This window comes from Ophidiomyces ophidiicola, assembly GCF_022830035.1.
Source record: "Ophidiomyces ophidiicola strain CBS 122913 chromosome Unknown scaffold_23, whole genome shotgun sequence".
NCBI classification, from domain to species: Eukaryota; Fungi; Ascomycota; class Eurotiomycetes; order Onygenales; family Onygenaceae; genus Ophidiomyces; species Ophidiomyces ophidiicola.
This window is the reverse complement of record NW_026054663.1, coordinates 299,202-322,644: the sequence shown is the minus strand read 5'-3', so window position 1 is coordinate 322,644 and position 23,443 is coordinate 299,202. Positions and strand designations below refer to the sequence as shown.

The following is a 23,443-nucleotide window of genomic DNA, read 5'->3' as shown; positions in this document are numbered from 1 at the left end:
GATGAGGTGAGCCAATTGCCAAACCTCCAGAATTCCGGTATGGCCCTCTCAACACATATATTTATGCAGGGAACAGGTACAATCTCACACAAGTACTCTGGACTACAGACCTTGTGAGTGGAGGGAATGTTTAAACCCTCTTGTGAATATTCACTTGCGCATATTTAGCACTTTCCCCACTCCTTGAACGTACTTTGGCAAAGCTAGGAATCTAGCTCTCAAAACATAACTGACCACTTGGCCGTCATGCGGAAGTCGATTGCAGAGGAGAATGGATATGGTTACACTCAATCACATATCTCAAACCATGTGACGATGTTACAAAAGCGACGTAATGATTCGGAACTACAAGAATCTCCTGGTAGCGAAGAAGAGGAAACTGACGAGTCCGTCGTCGAAGACATGAAAAAATTGGAAGACCACTTTGTGGGAATCAAAAAACAATTTCGATTGATTCGCCGCATTGGAGAAGGTGTGTTTATATTAATTTATGTAATGCAATAGTGTAACCTGACGTAACTGCTATTAGGGACGTTTTCTACTGTTTATAAAGCTGAGGATTTGCTTTACGACCGTTATTACAATGAAATATGGGATTGGGAACTATCCGAAGACGATGAAGATGAAGCTTTTCTTTTGGCACCTTTCAAGCGCCGCCGCATAGGGAAATTCCTAGATACCCAAAACTCGATGGAAAGACCTGTGCAAAGGAAACGACGTTACGTAGCGTTGAAGAAAATCTACGTTACCAGTAGCCCCTCACGCATTCAAAGTGAGCTTGAGTTGCTTCTGGAACTCAGAGGTTGCCCGTCGGTGTGTCCTATCATCACTGCATTTCGGCACCTAGACCAAGTAGTGGCAGTTCTGCCATACATTCCCCATCAGGATTTTCGATGTCTATACCGCACTTTTCTCGTGGAGGATATGAGGTTTTACATTGGATCCCTGCTCGCTGCTCTTCAGGCTGTGCACAGGGAACACATCATCCACCGAGATATCAAGCCAACGTCCGTATAAACCAATTAGTTTTCTGCATCATTGCGTACTGATAGCTCGACAGTAATTTCCTATATGACCCACTACAGAAACGTGGAGTCCTTGTTGACTTCGGCCTTGCAGAGGTGGGTATTAATGTGGCACAGCTGATTATTTCTTAGTTGACAATCGCCAATTAGCACGATTATGACAATAGGGAACCCTGTCCATGTTCAGAGACGGACGTCTATCGACAATTCCGAGGGCTATATTCCAACAAACCCCAGACCATGTCGGCTGGCTATCCAAAAAACGACTCCCGTCCAGCTCGTCGAGCAAACCGGGCAGGAACTCGTGGGTTTCGTGCACCAGAGGTACTATTCAAATGCGGGCAGCAGACCACAAAGGTGGATATATGGTCTGTTGGTGTCATTCTTTTAACCCTTTTAGGACGACGATTTCCTTTCTTCCATTCCTTAGATGATATAGACGCCATGGTTGAACTTGCCAGTATATTTGGCAGTCGTAAGATGAAAGCGTGTGCAGCACTACATGGGCAGGTATTTGAGACCACCATTCCAACAATCGGCGAAAAAGGCTTCACATGGGAGAGAATCGTGTTGTGGTCCAATTGCCTTGACGAACTCACTGGACGAGAAAAACAAGGAATCAGGCTCTTGTCACACCTTCTAGAACTGGACCCGGAAAAAAGATTCAATGCAAGAGAAGCTTTGCGTCATGATTTTTTTACTTCCCCGGAAGGTGAAGATTTGCCCTGGCAAACTGAAGATTTAGGGTGTGGCGAGAATCAGAGTAGTGTAAAAGAAAGTGTGAAGGAAGGTGGAAAGGAGGGGGAAGCAACAGGTAAAGTGCTGGATGATGTCCAGCTTATCAAGCCAAATGATTACTCCTAAGAAAGTAAATCATGGTGTAATTTTGGATCCCATTGACTGACTGGCTACGAGGCACACTGTGGACTGTTGTTGTACCTGTCGCTTTACCAACTGCTGAGAGATAAATATGCATTCAAGAATGCAGTCTTGTGTGCACACTGCAGCCAGAACAACTTTTCATGTTGATTCTAATCAGCTACTCTATGGCCCTATTCTCTCCTGATCTGTGTGGTATTAAGTTGATTGTTATCTTCTAACATCTTATCAAGTAGCCAATCTGTTAACAGAATTCCTTGTTGGACGCCCAATGTCACCTAACAGTGACTTTTTACAAAATTACTACTACAGTACTAGGTCAAAAGTGTTGGCACCTCTTCTACTTTTACACCAAGACCCACCTTTTTTAAAATCAAGTTGCTCAACAAATTGTATTGTAACATATCAATTGATACATATTAATATATAAAGAATTGGTAGAAGAATATTTTAAGAATAATTTCATTAAATAATTATAAATTGCTGTCTCTGTAAACCTCATTAAATATGACTGAAAGCTATTATAACATAGACCCTTCTATTCATCATGAAAATAAAATAAAATTAAATTATTAAAGACATAATGAATATTTTAAGTATTCATCTCCATATTGATTACTTATCTCATTCTCTCAGATGCATGCTGCTAAGATTCTTTAGTGCAAATTTAGTGTTTTGAACTAACTCATTCTGATAATTCTGTCAGAGCCTGACCAGCACAGCATCTGAGTTAGTTTTCACAAAAATAGAGAAAATTCTGAAATTTCCATATAAATTTAAAATTTATGATTTAAGCTGGTAATCTCAACATTGAATGTCTGATTTCAAGAACTTAATACAATGTGAGTTACTATGAACTCTTTTTATTACTTTAGATCTATAATATCTACTACATCTGATTTAATTTCACATCATCAGATTTTTCTGTTTGATTACTCAATTGAAAAATACAAAATAGAGAATGATTACTTCATGATTTTTCAAATAAATAAAAATTTTAAATTGAGTATAACTTTATATAACTATCAGCTACTCTCAGCTCTAGTATGAAAATTCTAAAAGCTGTGATGATTGAATGATTAAGTAAAATGAAAATTTCAGACTGCATTCATCATAAAATGAATGATCTTAAGAGAAGTCTTATACTAAAAGAATTAGTAAATTTTTTATTTTTTTTTTTTTTGAATAAAGTGATTGCTCATCAATTTCTGAACAATGATATGTAGGCTGACTGTTGGGGTCCCTTTGAGATCCCAAAGAGACAAGACTGAATGTCAATTAGACTGACTGCAGAGAAAGAGATTTCCCAACTGAGATCCCATCTCTAATGCACTAATGGGAAATTGAGATGGAACTGGGACTTAATAGTTTAAACTGAGATGGGACTGAGACTTGAGTTTCAAGTACTGAGATGGAAATGGGACTTAATTTAAAGAGATTGAAATTATTTAATTAGAGATAGGGATCCCCAATTTCCCTAAACTTAAAATAAAACCTTATTTTATACTATTTTTAGTATTAAAATCATATACAAATGTATACATGCATTTTGACTTGATTTGCCAATTTTTCTATTTTGTCATATTTTGGTGTAAAAATACACTTTAAAATAAAGTTTGAAAAAAAATTAAAGTTGTTTTAGAGATAGAGAAATCTAGAAATGGAACATAATATAAAAAATTTGGAACTGAGAAGAGAATGAGACTTTTATTCATATTTTGAAATGAGATTGAGACTACTTGTTACCTGGCCTAGCTGAGCTACAGAATGTCCATGCAATTTTGGTTGTGTAGTAGAAGATCATTCTATTCTTCCTTCTCCAAGCTTTCTTGATAGGCTCAGGGTGCTGACTAACTAACTACTATCTTTATCTAGCTACTTCCATAAATATGTACATGTTAGTTGTCAGAGAATATGATTTTAAAGATCAGTGTCCTCACTGAAAGTGTGTGCACTGAAAGCATGTAATGTTGCTAGAATTGATAATCATAGTAGAGAAAGTCAAAAAAGAATGACATTCTCTCAATGATGGCTTTGTTGATCAATTTTGCATGTGTCATTGAATATAGAAATTTTTTTTAAGCTAGAGTAGACATGATCAGTCTCATTAATGCATATATTTTAATTTGATGTTGTGGATACCATTCTTCATCTAGTGCAAAGTTTTTCCATAGCTGTAGTGTATTCTTTGAGTTCTGTTCTAGTATGTCAGTGTCATTAATTTAAGTCAAGTGTGGATAGTCCTCAGCTGCTGCTTTAAGTGCTCATAGACAAGCTGGATGAACTTCCCATTGATGGTTTGGAAGATGCAGTAGTTTATGTCTGATGAAGTTATTTAGAAGAAATTATCATTCTCTGTAGAAATTCTATTTGTCATCTGTGCTCAGAGTGAGTCATTCTTGAATCTCTTCTGTGGTTATAATGTCATCTTCATCTAATGCTGTCCAGATTCCTGTGTTTATTGTGTTTGGTGGTTGGATCTAAATGGATTCTTCAGAGAATCAACACAGAAAGTGGAGAAGTTCATATTTAATAGACTTTGTTAATAAAGTGAGTTGATAAGATTGAAGTTTATCCAGCATGTTTTTGAAATAAGAGTTAACAACTGCAATAATGAGTGCTTGAGACACTAGATGTCATTTCTCCAGATTTGGTAAGTTTATGCAGCATTGTTCAGAGAAGAATTGAAAGAATTCAAGACATTAATTCATGGTCATTGCATATTAAGTATTCTTGTACTTAATGAGAGTTGCTGTTCATTCACTTGAAATTGCAGATCATTTGATTATAGTATTCAGTTCATCCATGATGAGAATGTCATTGTCATTTCATGCTGAAAAGTTCATGAGCAGATAAAATATAGAGAATTGTCTATTTTGCAAGTAAATGATTTAATCTTGATGAGAGCATTGTGCTATTAGCTCTTGCTCTCAAGAGAGAAGATCAGTGAAGTCAGAGAGATTGTCATTGTTGTCTTTTAATAATAATTTCATTTACATTTGAGGCTCTGAGTCTTTGTGCTCTTTGTGTTTTGGAATTTCTATAGCCAAAGCTGTTGCTGTATCTTGTGGTGAGATTGTCATTGCAGTTGGTTCAGAGAATAGATGGCTTTGTGATGTATCTCAATCAAGAGAACTGTTATTGTGATAGTCTGATAATGTTGAGGATTTCATGTTATCATCAATGAAGACTTCATCAGTGTTAAGTTTTTGTTCAGAGATATCATCTTGTAAATTGACTTTTTTTGCTGATTTTTGTAGATGTTGACTTTTTTGAATTGAGATTTGTTTAGTCAGAGTTTTCTTTTTGTGTGAGGTGCTTTTCTTTGCTGAAGCTTTATGTTTGCTGAGCTTTTGCTTTGGGGTGAGTGTGAAGAGGACTGTTCATGAGCTAGTGTCAGCATTGTCAGATGACAAGTCATCAAGAAATGCTAGAATATTATCTTCAGATTCAGAGAGATTGAAGATGTCTTCTGAAGCTTTCATGTTGTATTTTTTTGTTTGAATTTCTTGTCTTGCTGAATGACTGATGTATTCAATTGACAATTTCTTTTGGAAGTTTTCTTCAGAAAGATTTTTCAGATGATTGATTGCTTCATTGATAACAGCATCTGTTGTTTCTGAGACTCAGATTACAGTGTTGTTGTTTTTGAATCATTTGTGTTGAAGAAATTTTTGTTTTCATATAATCTGACTTTCTCACCACTGAATTATTTCTTCCTCATGTTTTCTATTCATTTCTGTTTGTATCATTTCAGCTTGTGTTTGTAGAGCTAGAGCAGCTGTTGTTCATTGCTGTAGTGTGATAAAGTTCTCATCATATTGAACATTGTCATCATCAATGTTACATCCAACTGAATTGCACTGCTTGAAGAAAAGTACTCTGATGGATAGATGAATATAAATCCATTCATTGTGATTTTGAGTGATTGTTTTGTTCTCAGTATGTTTGTTTGTCATGATCTTATTTTTTCATGTGTCTGTGGCCATTTCTATCTTAATTTGGATTAGATGGTGTGGTTCAGAGGTGGCTGATGGTGAGTTTCAAGATGAAGAACTCTGAAAATTCCATTCATTAGCAGAGTGAAGTCAGACTTGAGCATTTTCAGATACAAAACATAGAGTATATTCTGCTTGAAAATCTGTTTTTTTCTCTGATAGTTCATGTTGTTCTTGCAGTTTACATTGTTCTTTGACACAAAAGAGAGTCTTAGCTGCAGATAAGATGATAGACTTTGATGCTCTGATTGAGATTTTTGGAGATGCATTGGTGTTTGGGAGAATATTTATGTTGAGCTGTTGCTAAGATACAAGAGAATTTTGTGCAATGCTTAAGATATGTTTGTAAGCTGGTTAAATGCAATATGAACTTCTGTGATTCAAGAGAATTCTGTGCAATGCTTAAGATATGCTTGTGCTTGTATGCTGATGGAATACAGTATGGGCTTCTGTGGTTCAAGAAGAGATGTAATATGTTGCTTTGTGGATGGAATTTGTAGAATGAAGAATGTTTGGGGGGGAATATATATTCACTTAGTGTGTGTGGACTGTTTGTGTTGTTGGTGTTGTTGTTGAATATTATATTGATTTGTCAGCAAGTTGGTATTGCTGTAAAAGTTCTTTGATGTTGGCTAGTTCTGATTCTTTTAATCAGAAGTCTTCTTGAAGTCTGTAGTCTTTTCAGTGAACTAGATATTCTTTTTGTGCTTTGGTATCTTTGTCTTTTGTATGTTCTGTGACAATTTGTTCCAGTTCATATTCTTCATGACTGTTGATTTGTATTGATAGAGGAGACTGTATTGTTCATTTAAAGAGATCTGATATGTTTGAGACTGGTTTCAAATGAGCAACACTGACTGTTTTATGAACTTTCCATGTGTCTGACAGATTCAGTTTGCAAGCTAACTTTTTTACTTTTTTTGTGATGGTGAAAGATTCTCTGTATCAGTCATCAAATTTTCAGAGTTGTTTGCTGAGTGCAGTGGTATATTCTTTGCAAAGTTGAAGATAAACTTAATCTTCTTCTTTGAATTCTGAATAGTGATGCTTTTTGTTGAAATAATGCTTCACTATCATTGTTGCTTCATTAAGAAGTAAAGCTGTGTCAGCTCTGACTGTGAATTGAGATTGATTGTCTAGTGGTCAATTCAATACTGTTGGAAATAATATGTCATAGAGAATTTCATATGCTGATGTCTTTGTGCTGATATTTATGACTGAATTTAGGTATCTTTGCAACATAGGCAGAAGTGTGTGCCATTGCAATGAGTTGACAATGCTTAGTAGAAGATGGATGAGTGCAATTTCAACTGTTTGATTAGTTTTTTCAGACTGACCATCTGTTTGTGGGTGATAGACTGTTGAGTATAGTAGCTTGATATTCATTTGAACTAGAAGTGAGTGCCATAACTGTGATGTGAATTTTGGATCTCTGTCAGAGATTATAACTTTAGAAATTGCCCAATCTGCTATACTGAGTCTGATGTAGAAAGCTATAGTTCAGTCATGAGCTGTTCATGTTGTGCAGTCTGGGATCAAGACAATTCTTTTGATGTACTTATTGATTATTGTCAGAAGCATATTATATTATCCATCAGATAGCTTTTGTACAAAATTCATAATGATTGTGTGGTGGGAAATCTTTGGTGTCAATATTGGTTGATAGTCACCAAATGATCTGTGGTATCTAGGGTGAATGTGATTACATTGTTGACAATGTTGAATGTAGATTTGAATGTTATCATGCATTTAATGAATGAAAAGTTCATGAAGTCTTGCTAGTGTTTGTTCAATGTCAAAGTGAATTGAACCATGTGCTAATTTGATTATTGTAGATATACTTACTTTTGAAATGCAGAGACTATTGTGTCTGTTGTTCTGATGTTATATGAGATCATTCTGTATATAGAATGACAGTTTGACTGTTGTTGATGAGTTGAGTGTTTGAAAGACTTTCATGAAGAATGAGTTTTTGATATATTCTGCTATTAGTTCTGCACAGAACTTTGGACTAAGTTCAATAATTGTGACAGTGTATGAGATGAGAAAAGTGTGTGCTGATGTGTCAAAATTTGATTTCAGTCAGAATAGTGCATCTGATATTATGTGGATTTTTTCTGACTTATGATAGATCAGTAGTCAATATTGCTGTATATATGCTACAGCTTGAACTAGACATAAATTTAGTTTGTCAGTGACTGTGGTGTTCATTGAGATTTGCTTAGCTATGACTAGAGTGGCAGTGTGGTCCATGTATACTACTGTTGAATTGTGGTTATTTAGAACTAAATGATGAGTTTTTCAGAGAGTCCAGACTAGACAAGAAACTTTAAATTCTGTTGGTCAGTAGTTTTGTTCAGTGCTATTGAGTAGTTTACTTAGAAACATGATTGATTTAACTAGTGTTGACAGTGGTGGTGTGGTAAATTGCTTATTAATTATGCCAGTCCATGTACTTTTGACATAAAAAATCATGACTTCAAAGTCTTGTTTCTTTGAAGTGTCAATGTTCATGAATAAGTCACAATTTGGATTATGATGTGCTAGAAAATTTTCAACAGTGAAGTGCTTTTGAATTTTTGCAAAAGAATTCAGTTTTTGCTGTAATGAATTGTTCATGTAAGTTCTGTTAGCATAGTTTAGTCATTTCTTGTCTTTAGGTGGTGTGTTTGTATTGAGTTCTGTTTTCCTGATTTGGAGTGATTCACTGAGTTGTGCATAGTAAGAAATGTATTGGTGTAGCCATTCTGTTAAATTAAGATACATTTTGAGTTGGTGTAAAGTTTTTGGGAATTTTAATTGAGCAATTGCTTCAAGTTTTTCTTTTGCTGTGAACATGTCTAGACCAGTAATCTGTTGTTCTAGAAGATTGATCAATGGGAATCCAATGAAGACTTTCTTTAAATTCAGAGAAATGTTCAGAGAGTTAAGATGATCAAGAATGATGTGAAGATGCTGAATATGCTTCTCTAGTGTTTTGGAGAAAATGACTATGTCATCTATATATATATGGACAAATTTTTTCCAGTGTTGGAATTCATAATCCATTTGATGTTGAACATAAGAAACACTATTAATGTATTTCATGACTGCAACATTAAAAACTTTCTGTTCTCTGTGTGTTACCACTGTTAGTTTATCTCAGTCATCAGAGTGTACTTGCCATTGATAAAAAAAGAATGTGGCATCTAAAACTGTAATGTAAAAACAGTCAACTATGACTGCTATTATATTCTCTTGTTGATGTAGTGGATAGATATCTGAGACTGAATGAGTATTTAATGAGTGAATGTCAATCACTGAGCAGTCTTTGGCTATTTGCTATCCATTTTCCATAACTCATTGATATGCTATAAAGACTGAGTAAGTGTACTTTGCATGATGTAGACTGTGTGTCATATGATCTTTGTGATGAAGTTCATTAAATGTCTTGTCAATTATAGCTTCTTCTTGTTTGAAAAGAAGATACTTTCTTGCAGATTTTTGTGATTTAGCAGTGTCTTTAATTGAGATTCTCATTCATTAATGTTGTGGAATGTTCATGAATGTCTCTTTGTCTTCCCATACATTGTGATGAGTCATGACTGTGTCAGTCAGTTTTTGAGTGTCTGATGATTTGCCAAATATGGTGACTTCATTTGATAGCTTGGTTTCCTCTAGTACTGATGTGATTAATTGTATTATTGACAGTTGTTGTGCTGATATGTGTGCTAAAGTTTCTGACATTGAAATGTCAACATGATATGCAAAGTCTTTCTGAACTTTCTCTAGATATCTGATGTGGGCATGACATTTAATAGTGTAGAGAGTATCAGTATTGTTTTCTAAAATAGTAAATGAAAGATTAGCCTGCATTACTTAATTATAGTATGTTAAAGTAGAACATTGGGGGTGAAAAATATAGTCTCTATTTATTGATAGTGATTGTTGGTTCTGGGTTCTAATTGATAGTTTGATTTAAGAATGTGGTGAAATGTCCACAGTCAAGACTGTGTACAATGTTTGTTTTGATTGATGATTAGATTTTGAGATAACAGTCAGCTGTGTGTGGGCATTATCTGCTCTTGCAAATATTGCACACTGTTGAAGAAAATTAAGTATAATGTCTTCTGATGCTAGATTGTCAACTCTGATGAGTATGTTAACTGGCAGAGTGTTGACAACTTGAGTCATTATCATGATGTGAATGATGATTTTATTGTCTTTTGAGTTGAAATCTGAAAAGTGTAGTGGAAAGCATACTGAGACATAAAATATCAATCTCTCATCAATTTCACTAATGGATAATGATGTTAAATCTTGAATAATTATTGTCAGATTCTGTTTCTGGAGGAATTTTTGATTAACTAATGTAGAATTGCACTCTGAGTCAAGACAACAGACTGCTAGTCTGAAAGAGTTCTTAATGTAATCTTGTGCTGTTGCATATTTTCAGTGACAGAAGTTTCATTGCATGTCTGAGATGAGATCAATGCATTGTGACATCACTATATCATGTTCAGAATTAGTGAGATAGGCTGATGGTTCATATGTATTTAGATATTTGAAAAGCTGATTTTGTGAAGAAAAGACTTCTTTACAATGATAGTAGATAGTGTGAGAATCAGCATTCATCTGATTCATTTTAGATTCTGAAGATGTGTTGTCTTCAGAGATAATTAAGTTTTCTTCTGATTCATATGAATAATCTTCATCAACATTTGTTGAGTCTGAATCTGTTGTATATGCTCATTGCAGTTCTACTGTATTATGAAATGGAGATGGTGAACTTTGTTCAGTTGGCTTGAGCTGAAATTTTTGAAGCTGATTGTTTGGTCTTGTTCTCCATTGTTGATTATTTTGTGAGCAGCTGAACTGTTCATAGAATTGACTAGTTGCATATGAGCATCTCATATTTGATGTCTGAAATGTGACTGCTTTATAGAGAGATTGGTAGATAGATGTTATGTTATATTGATCAAATCAATTAACTTCTTTGAAAGTCAGCAGTTCACAAAAAATGTTCATTGTTGTGTCTTCTAGTGATTCATCTATTGTGACTCATAGAGAAGTTTCAAGATGATATCATGCATGCAGTACAACTACAAATTCTGAAGTGATCAGTTCACATTGATGAGCTGCTGCTGTAATATCAGTGAGATAGACTGCTGTTGACTTATTGTTACAGACATTCAGAACTGTGTAGTGAATGTTATCAAATTTTACTTGTGCTTGAGCTGATGAAATTCAGAAACATTTTTCAAGAGTAAAGCATCAATCATAAATGTCAACTGAATCTTGAACAAGAACTTTGTGTGCAAGATCATTTAGTTTAACTGTTCATCAGATTATAACATTTTCATAAAAATATGAGTGCAATTCAGCTTCTATCTGCAGTGAATCTTTAATCACTGCTGCTGCTTTGATTCTAGCTGTGAAAAGATAGACATTTTTAATTCAGATCTTTTCTTCTTGATCTGCAATGTCTCTTCTTCAATGACATGGCATATCTGAGTAGAAATAGTCAATATCAGTGATTTTTCAGTTTTGCTGGAGTATGAGATTGTTAGTGATAAAATATTAAGCTGATAAAACTAAAGTTGAAAGAGAAGTAGATGATTCTCTGTGTAAGACTGCTAATTCTGAGTGTATAATTGTGCACATATTTACTGTTACTGCATCTATAATATGTTGCATATTCATGTCATTTGTACAAGCTGCACATTTTTCTATGACTTTAATTGATGGTTCTGAAGAATTGTCAGAGTTTGGGAGATTTTGATCATTAAAGATCATAATTGCAATTGATTGTTGATTTTCTGTAGTTGTCTGATCAAGAGATGAAAATTTATATGTTGTTGGGGTAGATAGTTTCTGCTGTATTTGATCAGAAGTTGTTGATGAAATGTTGTTTAAATTACTGCTTTTGAACAAAAAGTTCATGATCAAGTTAGTCAAGAGATTACTTAAGAACTTGTTCAAGATGACTTACTTACTTAATAGTGACACTCTATAAGAAGATAGCTTTGTAACTATCATTATGTTCTGAATAAATTTGCAGATTGCTGTTCTGATTATTAATGAGTCAAGATTTCAGTCTGCTGAATAAAAAATGTCAGAAAACTCTGATTTTAATCAAGTCAGTCATGAACTGTTCAGTGAAAGCACTTTAGAATTCTCTTTTAGTATACAAAATTGATAAATGTTGAAGACTTGACTTTGCAGTAATGATATTTTATTATTTTTGGTGATGAATTCTGCTAGATGTCATGTGCTGATTAAAATTACTCAAGAGCTAGAGTTACTTCAGCTATAGTTAATTATGTATTTAGCTGTTTGCAATATGAAATTTGGGAGAGACTCAATAATTGATCTGATTTCATTTACTGATTCCATTATTTCTTGTTAAATATGCTTAGCATTTGTGAGTATTTCAGTAAGGTTTTTTAGAATTTTGGACTGCTCTTGGAGTCTCTGATCAAGCAAGACATGCTATCAGTTTGTTATCTGGCCTAGCTGAGCTATGGAATGTCTGTGCAATTTTGGTTGTGTAGTAGAAGATCATTCTATTCTTCCTCCTCCAAGCTTTCTCAATAGGCTCAGGGTGCTGACTAACTAACTACTATCTTTATCTAGCTACTTCCATAAATATGTACATGTCACTACTTTTCAAATTTTGAGAAGAGATTGGGATCAACTCAATTGAGATTACTCTTCAGTCTTGTTCCATTGAGATCCCAAAAGGACCCCAACAGTCAGCCTATCACAGACAGATTAAAAAAAAATATTAAAGAGACATATAAAGTTCTGAAACAGATAGTAAAGAAAGAATGAGCTCTACAGTGCAAAAAAACTTAGAAAGAGAAGACTGTGCAGAAGATCTATCAAAAAAATCTGAAATTAAAGACTTCTACTTTATCTACACACTCTGCAGAGTCTGTAATATTCAAAAAGACTCTAGAAAAGCTCTCTACAGCTCTAAAAAGCTTACAATTGAGCTCTCAAACATCAAAGCAAGATTTTTCAATTACTTTGAAGTTCAAGAAGTCAGAAATGTCAGTCACATACAAAGATCAAGCTATTAGACCATCTCATTGATTTTTGGATTAACCATACTAATTTCTATGTTTTATTCCTTTTCTACTTACTGTAACTAATAGCTTAATTAATTTTACTACATGGTTGTTGAAAAATTGTATTTTGAAGGTGTAGTGGTAATTTCATAAGAAGCAGTCGTTGGGTGAGATTGGGCGTTCGGTGAGGAATTACGTTAATTTACAGTTCTTAAATTTCTATGCCAATCCTGAACTTTCTGCAAAAAAGCTGAAAATCAGCTCCGATGCTGTCCTTGCCAGATTTTGGCGAAATTACTTCAATGGGTTAACTAGCTCGAACACCAAATTCGCGCTAAATAATCTTAACCGCACGCGTCTGAGATGATGAGCTGAGGTGATCAGGTAACTAACTAAGTACGAAGTACTTCAAACATAACTAATGAACATCAAACATCGCTAATTTTTTGCTCATTTCTAGCGTTCGTAAGGTCATTTTTCTATTCTCTTCAAGGATAAGCTAAAATGTTTGATTAGCGCCTCGCACTTATTATTTTTATGGTTAACTTCACAAGTCGCGGAATGCAATGACTGACACTCCCCAGTTACGATCAGCCTTCCCTCGAACGCCGAGGACATCAAAGAAACTGCAGAAAGCTGAGAGTATCTACAATGGTACCTCTTCTCTTCTGAGTCAAAAAGAACCCGATATTGTTACCCTTCATGATTCTGTGACTACTAAAAGTCGAGATGTCAATGGACCGTTAATACCCTTCGACATTATTGATCCGCCGTCACAAAGGCTGTATGTTGCTGCTTTTTATGTTTTGTTGAATGCATGGCGTCTGTATGAATACTGGCAGTATTCAGACGATCTCGATGCAACTTGGCTTTTTCTCAAATGGATTTCAATAGACGGTTTCTTCTTGTTTGGCCTGCCGGCCCTGAGGATACCTTGGTTGGAATGGGCATTCTCGGCTTCACTTGCAGTATTTCTGCTGCATGTGTTAGCAAATGTTTTTTTAATGTTCCATATACCGGTACTTTACACCAATGTCCCCTGTTCGCACTAACAATACCATTTTACTAAGTTATTCTCGTCTTAGATTCCCTTCTCTGCATGGATGGCTGCATTCGTCAAGGTTGCCTATGATAGAGAACTTTCAATATCGGAACGCCGAGTAAATCCAGCCGATATCCTACATAACTCCTCACTGATACTTGGAAAGCAAATCATTCACATTCTTCCAGAGGGGTAAGCCTCCCCGGCAACTCACTCACCGTTGATTTTTTTTTTAGTGACAGTGGTAAAATAGCTCAGCAATTCTCAATCCGGAACAGCATCCCTTTTGTCTAGATGAGGCTCGATCAACAGTGCATTTGCCCATCCGAATAAACCAGACTTTGCCTATTGCCATTGAACTCATACGCTTTGATCTTGAAACGACCCAAAATGAAACAATTGTGGTGTCACAGAAATTACTGAAATCAATGAAAAGGCAGGCGGAACAGTCTCACAAGTTCGAGCTTCTGGGCCATCGCGATCTACTCTACCCTGCTAGCAAAACTGGCATTTATCAACTGGGGAAGGTTATAGACGAATCCAGGCTCGAGGTTCATCGCCGGCTTCATGATACTCCAGTTGTTGTCTGCCCTAAAGCAATCATTCAAGAATCCTCGACGCACAAGTGTAAAGGCGACCTCTCAAATCTCACATTGGAAATTGAAGGCTCGCCACCATTAAAAATTAAATACAGCCGTATCTTGAATGATGTGGACCATGGTGTTTCGTATCAAAGTATTCAGCCGGGAAACTTTGCATCCAACCCAGCCAGTGAGCTAGATCCACCACATACAAATATCACCTGGCCGAGAGCTCAAAAGATTAAAATTTCCCTGAACGAGTCTCTCGAAGCTGGTGGTCAGTGGACCTATTTAATTGATGAAATACATGATGCTTATGGCAACATTATGAACTACACTGAACTACGGCATCGTCACGCAGATTTCACTTCTCAATCCCAGCGTTTCTTTGTCCATGAAAGACCTCGCCTTTCATTTCTAGGGTGCAACTCCCAAACATCTCTTCAGGCTGCGACAGGTGAAACGATTGAACTTCCAGTCCATTTTCATTCTGTTGGCGGTGGTCAGTTAGCTGACGGACCTTTCACACTTGGCTACTCATTTTTCGAAACATTCCCACGCGATGATTCACAGGAATCTCGCGACATACGTGACTTTATTCTGGGGAACGTAAGTGAAAAGCCACGGATTAAAAATCCAGGATGGTACAGCATTATCAGCATTTCTAGCCGATTTTGTTCGGGGGATATCTTGGAGCCATCCTCATGTTTACTACATAATCCTCCGATGCCTCGTTTATCTATTCGAAAAGACTTCATTTATGATAAATGTGCGAATAATGCAGTTGGGCTCTCAGTCGATTTGGATTTGATAGGAACGCCTCCATTTAAAATCAGATACTCAATTGAACATTCTAAGGGCTCTCAGACACGAATCCTGTCTATTGACAGCTTGAGAGGTCATCTTGATTTAACTCCGAGTGATGCGGGCCACTATCGATATCGCTTCCTTGACATATCCGACCACGTGTATGACACTCGGTCACTAAAAAGTGAGGTGCCCATTTTAGAACAGAATGTGAAACCAGTCGCTTCAGCTCAGTTTGTTGGCCCTGTCACTAGCCGGAAGGCGTGTTTCGCAGAGCCCGTTTCCATCGATGTATCGTTTTTAGGACAGCGCCCTTGGGAACTTCAGTATGAGTTAATACATAATGGAAAACGATCCAACCATAATATTACAAGCAATTCCGAGATTATGACCTTGACGATTGAAAAGCTGCTTGAAGGCGGAGAGTACATATTAGGTCTTGTAAGTGTTACGGACAAGTCTAAATGTAAACGATCTTTGAAGCAGGAAATCAAAATTGAAGCCAGGCCCAAGAGACCAAGCGCTGCTTTTGGCAAAGTTGATGAAAAACGGGCAATTCTCGCCTTAGAAGATAAGATGGTAGATCTGCCACTACGCTTAGAAGGAGAAGCACCTTGGAGACTTAAATATCGGAATATTCTTAATACACAGACTGTGCCTGTTGAAAAGGTTCTCTGGGATGAAAATAGCCAAATACAGGTGGACCAGGCCGGGAAATATGAACTACTAGATGTTAGTGACGCCACCTGTCCTGGAACAGTTGACCCCATCGCCAGGGTATTCAACGTATCTTGGATTGCCCGACCTTCTATTACAGCGGTAGATGGGCATCCATTGGATGGAAAGACTTTGCTTGAAAAGACCGAAGTGTGTGAAGGAGATGAAGATACGATGCACATAAAACTCCGCGGGAACCCCCCCTACGCTGTGAGATATGAACAGCAATACGAGGCAAATTCCGGTGGTATTTCTTCTAGCATTAAAACATTGGTGGCGGCATTTCACTCCATATCAATCCGGATGGAATCGTCAAAAGCCGGGAAATATTCATATAAATTTATAAACATAGGCGACAACTTGTATATGAGGGAACCCCGTGACGTTACCCCGCTCACAGTTAGGCAGCTAGTGAATCCTCGTCCTTCTGCCCAGTTCCAGTCGCAAGATCGCAACTATGGGTTTTGCAAGGAGGAAGGAGACGGTCACGAGACCATTCCAATTGTTCTGGAGGGCGTTCCGCCGTTCACTCTTGAAATTGGTATCAAGCACCATTCCAACTTGAGGCCAGATATCATGTCAATACCTAATATCAATACCAGGCAATTCAACTTGCCCGTTCCCCGTCGATACCTTGATTTGGGTCAACATGTTGTTTCAATTCGAAAAGTACGGGATGCCCGAGGCTGTTTGCAGACCACTGGATACGGAGGTTCTTCTGTGAGAGTTACTATATCTGATGTTCCTACGATAATTCCACTGGAATCGAAGACTGATTATTGTGTTGGGGAACGGATCTCTTTTTCATTGTCGGGATATGCTCCCTTTGACGTCTATTATACTTTCGATGGGATGCAGAGAAGAGCACATACTCAGACGACAAGCTTTCGTCGAATCGCTGAAAAACCTGGTGAATTTATTGTTACTGCTATTAGTGATGGTGCTAGTGGCAAATGTAAATCTCGTAAGAATATTAAAAAAAACATTCACGAGATGCCAAGCGTCAAAATTAGCCGCGGGGAAGTTTCCGTTGTTGATATCCACGAAGGAGGAGAAGCTGAGATATTATTTGAATTCTGGGGCACTCCTCCTTTTGAATTTACGTAAGTTTTAGCTCTCGTGTTTTTTTGGAGTTTACTAACACCCTTTGAAGGTACACTCGCAGTTCAAATACTGCAAAGGGGACCAAACCACAAATCCTCGATACGAAGCATGATATATCATACGAATATACTAAAACCATTCGTGCATCTGACGAAGGCACATATGAAGTAGTTTCCATTAAAGACAAGTACTGTTCATTTTCTACCCTAACCGACAGAACTAAGAGGGGATAGTTCAGAAAAGGCCATTTTCTCACCGGAACTAATAGCATGAAGAAGAGCCTATCATAGGTTGCTGTTCACCTGTACTTTCTCGATAAGGTCTCCGCCGAGAGTGGCGATGGCATGTAATGTCGCATCCTTCCTCAAGACTACCATATTTTCTCCGGCCTCGGGACCTGTCGCCGGCGTTGATGAATAGCTTAGTTTCAACCCGAATGTGCGGGGCTTTATAGACTGCGGTTTCCAAAGGCCTGCAACAATGTTACGCTCTTCGAAGTCGTAGAAAAACAAAATGTGACTTCCGTACAAACGATGTAGTTCATTAATAAAATGGACAACTGCTGCTCTTCCTGAAATATGGTTGGAGTTCGGAAGATTTCTATATACTGGTCGGTTGTCATTGACGAATTTTGGGTTGATGCAGAGTAGAAAATCAAAGTTTCGGTTACGTGAGTAAAAAAGCTGCGAGAAACGTAAATCTATACCTTGTTGCTTGACGACCTCCATCGCTGCTTTTGCGAGACTTTGTAACCTCAATGCGATAACCCTCGGCGGTTTTGCCTGTCGCGACCAGATAACGCCACTATGATCAAGTGTGGACGCTATGAAGAAGCTCACAGTATTCATGAGAGGATCGATTTTTCGCCACGAAGTAAATTTGGCGCTTATGTTATTCAAGTCTTGGTGGGTTAGGCTGTCATCGATATGAAGCACAAGAGGTTCTTGTTGCCAATTCCAATTTGCAAGGAGGTGTAGGGTGCGGAGTAGGCCATTGGCAACAGTGCACGGTGTCGACCAAGGAGAAGGATGCAGGAAGACGTGACAGACCAATAATTCCAGGAGTTCATCGCAAAAATATCCCTTAAGTAAGTGCGAATTCACCCATAATTTGAATACGCGAATCGTAGAGGATAAAACCGGGAAGCGAGTAGCAAGCGTTTGAAATGCCTGGGTGTGTTGAACCTGTTGGCTGAAAGACCGTTGGTGGCAGAGCAGTGCAAGCGCAGCTTCTTCTTTTTTCCATTTCGTCAAAGAATAGTCTCTGAGCTGATTTTCTAACAACTCCTGCTCACGTTCATATGCTATTCGTAGCCGAAAAGTGGCCAAAGGTGATGAGCTAATGTCAAGAAAGGCAACGTTTTGAACCCGAGTAGAATGTGATTCCAAGCCAATCTTACATGGCATAGCATTCCGAGATTGACCTAGCAATTCCCCTATCCTGGTAAGAAAAGACAGTTTGGTGGCCTGGATCGCAGCCAGATCATCGGGCCACCTGGAAGAGCCCTCAAGTTGGAGTATCACATCTATGGGACAAAGCGAGAGTTGTTGGGTCGTTGGATTACCAAGAGAAGAATAACGTAGAGCAGGGTTTGCTCCATAGAGTTGACGAAACGCCAGGGGCAAGCCCTGTATATCACGAAGGGTATTTTCAAGAGACCGGAGCGCTTCTAATATTGGCTTAAATATTAGAGTGGATTTTGCTATATTCTGAATACTATGAGACTCTTCGAAGAGATTCGGCCCAGTGAGCAGTTGTAACCCAAAATGTAGGCCGAGTATATGGGCAATGATTTGTTGAGATATCGATCCATCTGCATGATGATCAGACCAAACTAGGCTTTCAGCAATTGTGCCATCATTGAACCGCCTTAACTCAGCCTTGCTCCCCCAGAATTTTCGAAATGTCAGACCTGCTTGTTTATCGTCGGCGGTGGGACCACGATCGACGATCCGAGAACATGTATCCGAATTGAGGATTAAGCCCACAACGACAGCTTTGGTTTCTGTATAAGCTTTTCCTGGTCCAACGTGCCACTGAAAGGTGTCATCACAAGTGATATGTATAAGTTTTGCCCTGTCGCCAAGAGCCTCTGACAGCATGTTGTAGATGGAGTTGCAATAGGAGAAGCTATCGAAAGCAGACGCGAGAATGATATTCGATTTTAGCGTGACAACTTGATCGAATCTACACAATGCATAGTCCGCTCTTTTTATGAAGGTGTGGTCGAAACAACGAGGCGCGGGGTCATTCAGCATCTTCAAGGTCATCCTGGCTTCATAGCGAAGCAGTTGATATGACCAGGGAGTCATTTTATAAAGCAGATTCAGTCCCCGTTTTCCATCAAACAGAACTGGATATTTGCTGGACACGATTCTGTGTGGCGTGTCCATATTGAGAACTATAAATGGATTTGTTAAATCTTTGTCGTCAAGAAATTGCATCATGGCTTTGAAAATTTGGTAAGGGCTATAACTTGAGGAGAAAAGTGGAGTTCCATCTGTAGACCCAGTTTCCAAAAGTAAGGCAATACTGGTTGCCCATTCAAAATAGCCAAAGCCACCTCGAACGACGGAGCTGCCAAAACCTCTTTGACGGAGCCAAGCCTGGCCTAAAATAGAGGCAGCTCGGAATGCACTGCACCTGGTACAGGCCTGAGATAGAAGCATATGATAAGATGTAATGCATGATTCCGAACGAAGTGTAGCATTATAAAAAGCAGTAAATGACGTTAATGATTGTTGCCCGTCATCACCGGGGAAATTCCGGCGAATATTATTGCTCCCTGGCATGGTATGAGTGACAGGGAATACATCATACTCCATCGTAGTCAAGATGCGAATGCAGACTCTTGAATGCTGACTATGTTCACTCGGTCCCTCATTCAGTGTGACAAGCAAAATAGGTCGTAATTTATCGTCATCCTGGTAAGTATACTTTAAATCAAAGGACACTTCCTTAGAGTCTTTGATGCCCGCTGCAATCGAAGCTATGTAGTAGGCACGCTTGTAAAGATACCTATAATCAAGGTAGTCCTTTTTGCGTATCATGGCCCTGGGAATTGTCACTACTAGATCCATAGAAGGTTCCTCTAGATCCTTTAATGCAGTGCCAAGTGCAATGCTTCCCGCAACATTGATGCTTGCGGGCTTCTTATACTCGAATTTGTATTGGGCATTGCACTGCGGTCGCGGCTCGGGGAAAGGAACAATAACACCAAATATTCGCTGCAAATATTCTTCAGCCTCATGTGTTGGTTTTTCAGGGGATTCTGGGACGTTTTCAATTATGCTCTTTAGCTGTGGGAGGACTTTTTCCACAGATTTAAGATGTTTTATGGAACCGAAACGTAACTGCGAAATCAGTTCATCGATTTGCAACTTAAAAAGAGTTGGCCTAAACTGGCCACTGGCAGGAGTCAGCCGATTTGCAGGAGAAAGACTGAGAAAAGCCTCGATTTTCCTTAATCGCGGTAGTGTAGATACGTCTTGTTGATGGATATTCGTACTTCCATTGGTCTCCTCGTCTAGGTCATCTAGCTTTCTTCTTTTCGCACTCGGGCTGAACATATATGCCATAAGATATGGATGGTGTTTGCAGTATTCTTGGTACCACAAATTTTATGTTTGAACAAGAAATGTGCAGGGTAATTGGTAACTTTCACAGTGTTAATTAAGGTGATCTCCAGAAAATTTTTTAGGCTAAGTCATGAAATCCAGCCATTACAAGTACCTCCGGCGTTTGCCTCATACCCTTCAGATGAGTCAAGAATGGGCTAGGCCCAATGTAGTGTAGTGATATTAGACTCATACAGATAATCTCTGCCAGATTCTGTGGAAAACCTGAGCTGATTTTTTGCATTTTATTAATTAATATTTATTATGATCATTATTCATTATGGTCTTTTGCAATCTAAGACTATAAAAACTATCTGCAAGCTTCTTGCAAAATTTATTTAAAATACAAAAAAAATAATTGAAAAAATTATTATAAATAAGTTAATAAATATGAAAAGTACAATAAGTGTTAGAGCAATAATTTATATCTTTTCTAGACTGATTACTGAAATCAGAATTTTCTGGCTGAAATCCCATCCCTAACAAATTTTATAGAAAATTGAAGTGGAACTGAAACCTGATGATTCAAACAGAAAAGTACTGACCCCTGAGACTTAAGTTCCATGTACTGAAATGGAAATGAAACTTAATACAAAAGAGATTGAAAGTTTGGAACTATTCAGTTAGAAATAGATAAAATTTTATTTTAGACTATTTATAAATTATAATATCAAAATTATATAAAAAATGTATATATGTATCTTGACTAATGTGACAGTTTTTCTATTTTGTCATATTTTGGTATAAAAATACAATTTCAAAACAATGTTTGAAAAAAAATGAGAGTTATTTCAAAGTGTAAGATTTTCTGAAAGACATTTAAAGCTTAAAATTTAAAACTGAGATGAGAATACAGCTTTTATCAGTATTTTAAAATGAAATTGAGATTTATCATTATATTTTAAAAGAGAAATGAAATAAACTAAGAAAAGAAAAAGAGTAACTTATGAAACAATAAAATGAATTAAGACTAGACTGATTACAGAGACAGAGATTTCCCAACTGAAATTCCATTTCTAATGCACTAATGGAAAATTGAGATGAGACTAGAACTTGATAGTTCAAACTGAGATGAAACTGAAATCTAAGTTTCAAGTACTGAGATGAAAATGAGACTTAATTTAAAGAAATTGAGATTATTTAATTAGGGATAGAAATTCTCAATTTCCCTAAACTTAAAATAAAATCTTATTTTATACTATTTTTAGTATTAAAATCATATACAAATATATATATGCATTTTAACTTGATGTGTCAATTTTTCTATTTTGTCCTATTTTGGTGTAAAAATACACTTTCAAAATAAAGTTTGAAAAAAAATTAAAAATTGTTTTAGAAATAGAAAAATCCAGAGATGAGACTTAAAATATAAAATTTAAAACTGAAAGAGAATGGAACTTATATTCATATTTTGGGCTGAAATTAGAACAAACTTTTGAATTTTGAGATTCAGTCTTGTTCCATTGAGATTTCAAAGAAATCTCAATAGTCAGTCTACTTTTCACAAGTCTTGATTTTCAAAATGTAGATGTGAGCAAGATCACAGTCAGAGTGAGAGTTTTACTGTAATTGTAACAACTTTTTACAAAATCTCTTTTCTAATGTGAGAAATGTAAGATGGTCACAGTGTAAAGTCTTCATTCAATCTTGATTTCTAGATGATGTGACAGCAAGATCACACTTAAAGTGACAGCTTCTCTGTAATTGTAATGTAGTTGCTGTAGTTACTAGTGACTGTCATTTTTCATAATTCATCTAGTAATACTTAACAATCTCTTAGATATAAATATTTCTTTCTCAATCTTCTTTCTCTCTCTCTTTCTCTTTCTTTTCAACAAAAATTTTCTTTATTTTAATAAGAATTTTCAGACAAGCATCTCTTTCTTGATGATTATTGTTATCTGACCCAACTGAGCTATGAAATGTCCATGCAATTTTGATTGTGTAGTAGAAGATGATTCTCCTATCTTCTTCCAGCTTTGTGAATAAGCTTGAAGAGCTGACTAAGTAGCTAACTATTTTGATATTATGTACAGTAATGATTCCATGTCAGTTGCTGAGAAATATCTTTTAAAATCAGTGCTCTCACTGAAAGCATGTGTACTGCACATATCAGTATATTAGATTGGAACTGATAATCATAGTAGAGAAAGTTGAAGAAGAAGAACATCTTCTTAATGACTGTTTTGTTAATCAATTTAGTATGTGTCATTGAGTAAAGAAACTTCTTTTGAGTCAGAATAGACATAATTGATTGCATTAGTGCATATATTTTAATTTAATGTTGAGAATATCATTCTTCATGTAATGCAAAGTTTTTTCACAGTTGTAGAGTGTTCTTTAAATTCTGTTCTAGCACATCAGTGTTATCAATTTAAGTTAGATGTAAATAATCTTCAGCTGTTACTTCTAGTGCATGCAGACAAGCTAGATGGACTTTCTGTTGATGATTAGAGAGATGTAGTACTTTGCATCTTATGAAGTCATTTAGAATGAATCAACATTTTCTGTAAGCTTCTCTTTTTTTGTCTGTTGATAGATTAAGCCATGCTTAAATTTCTTCCATTGTTATAACATCATCTTCATCTAGAGCCAATCAGGTTTCTGTAGTTATTGTTGTA

The 23,443-nt window shown here is 36.8% G+C and overlaps 3 protein-coding genes across 3 annotated transcripts; 2 read left to right on the top strand and 1 right to left on the bottom strand.

The window, feature by feature from the left end:
• Positions 1-246: 246 nt before the first annotated feature.
• Positions 247-1,889, top strand: CDC7 (Cell division control protein 7; the record flags this gene model as incomplete). Its single annotated transcript, XM_049254140.1, has 4 exons — positions 247-472; positions 530-1,007; positions 1,061-1,121; positions 1,176-1,889. 4 exons carry the CDS (start codon positions 247-249, stop codon positions 1,887-1,889), a joined length of 1,479 nt encoding a protein of 492 aa, XP_049106987.1.
• Positions 1,890-13,520: 11,631 nt separating this feature from the next.
• LOZ57_005107 (uncharacterized protein) lies at positions 13,521-17,438 on the top strand (the record flags this gene model as incomplete). Its single annotated transcript, XM_049254139.1, has 4 exons — positions 13,521-13,973; positions 14,040-14,188; positions 14,250-17,204; positions 17,255-17,438. 4 exons carry the CDS (start codon positions 13,521-13,523, stop codon positions 17,436-17,438), a joined length of 3,741 nt encoding a protein of 1,246 aa, XP_049106986.1.
• Positions 17,439-17,489: 51 nt separating this feature from the next.
• Positions 17,490-20,783, bottom strand: UTP22 (U3 snoRNP protein; the record flags this gene model as incomplete). The annotated part of the gene is made up of 1 exon (XM_049254138.1): positions 17,490-20,783. The coding sequence occupies one exon, from the start codon at positions 20,781-20,783 to the stop codon at positions 17,490-17,492; it is 3,294 nt and encodes a 1,097-aa protein (XP_049106985.1).
• Between the last annotated feature and the right edge of the window lie 2,660 nt (positions 20,784-23,443).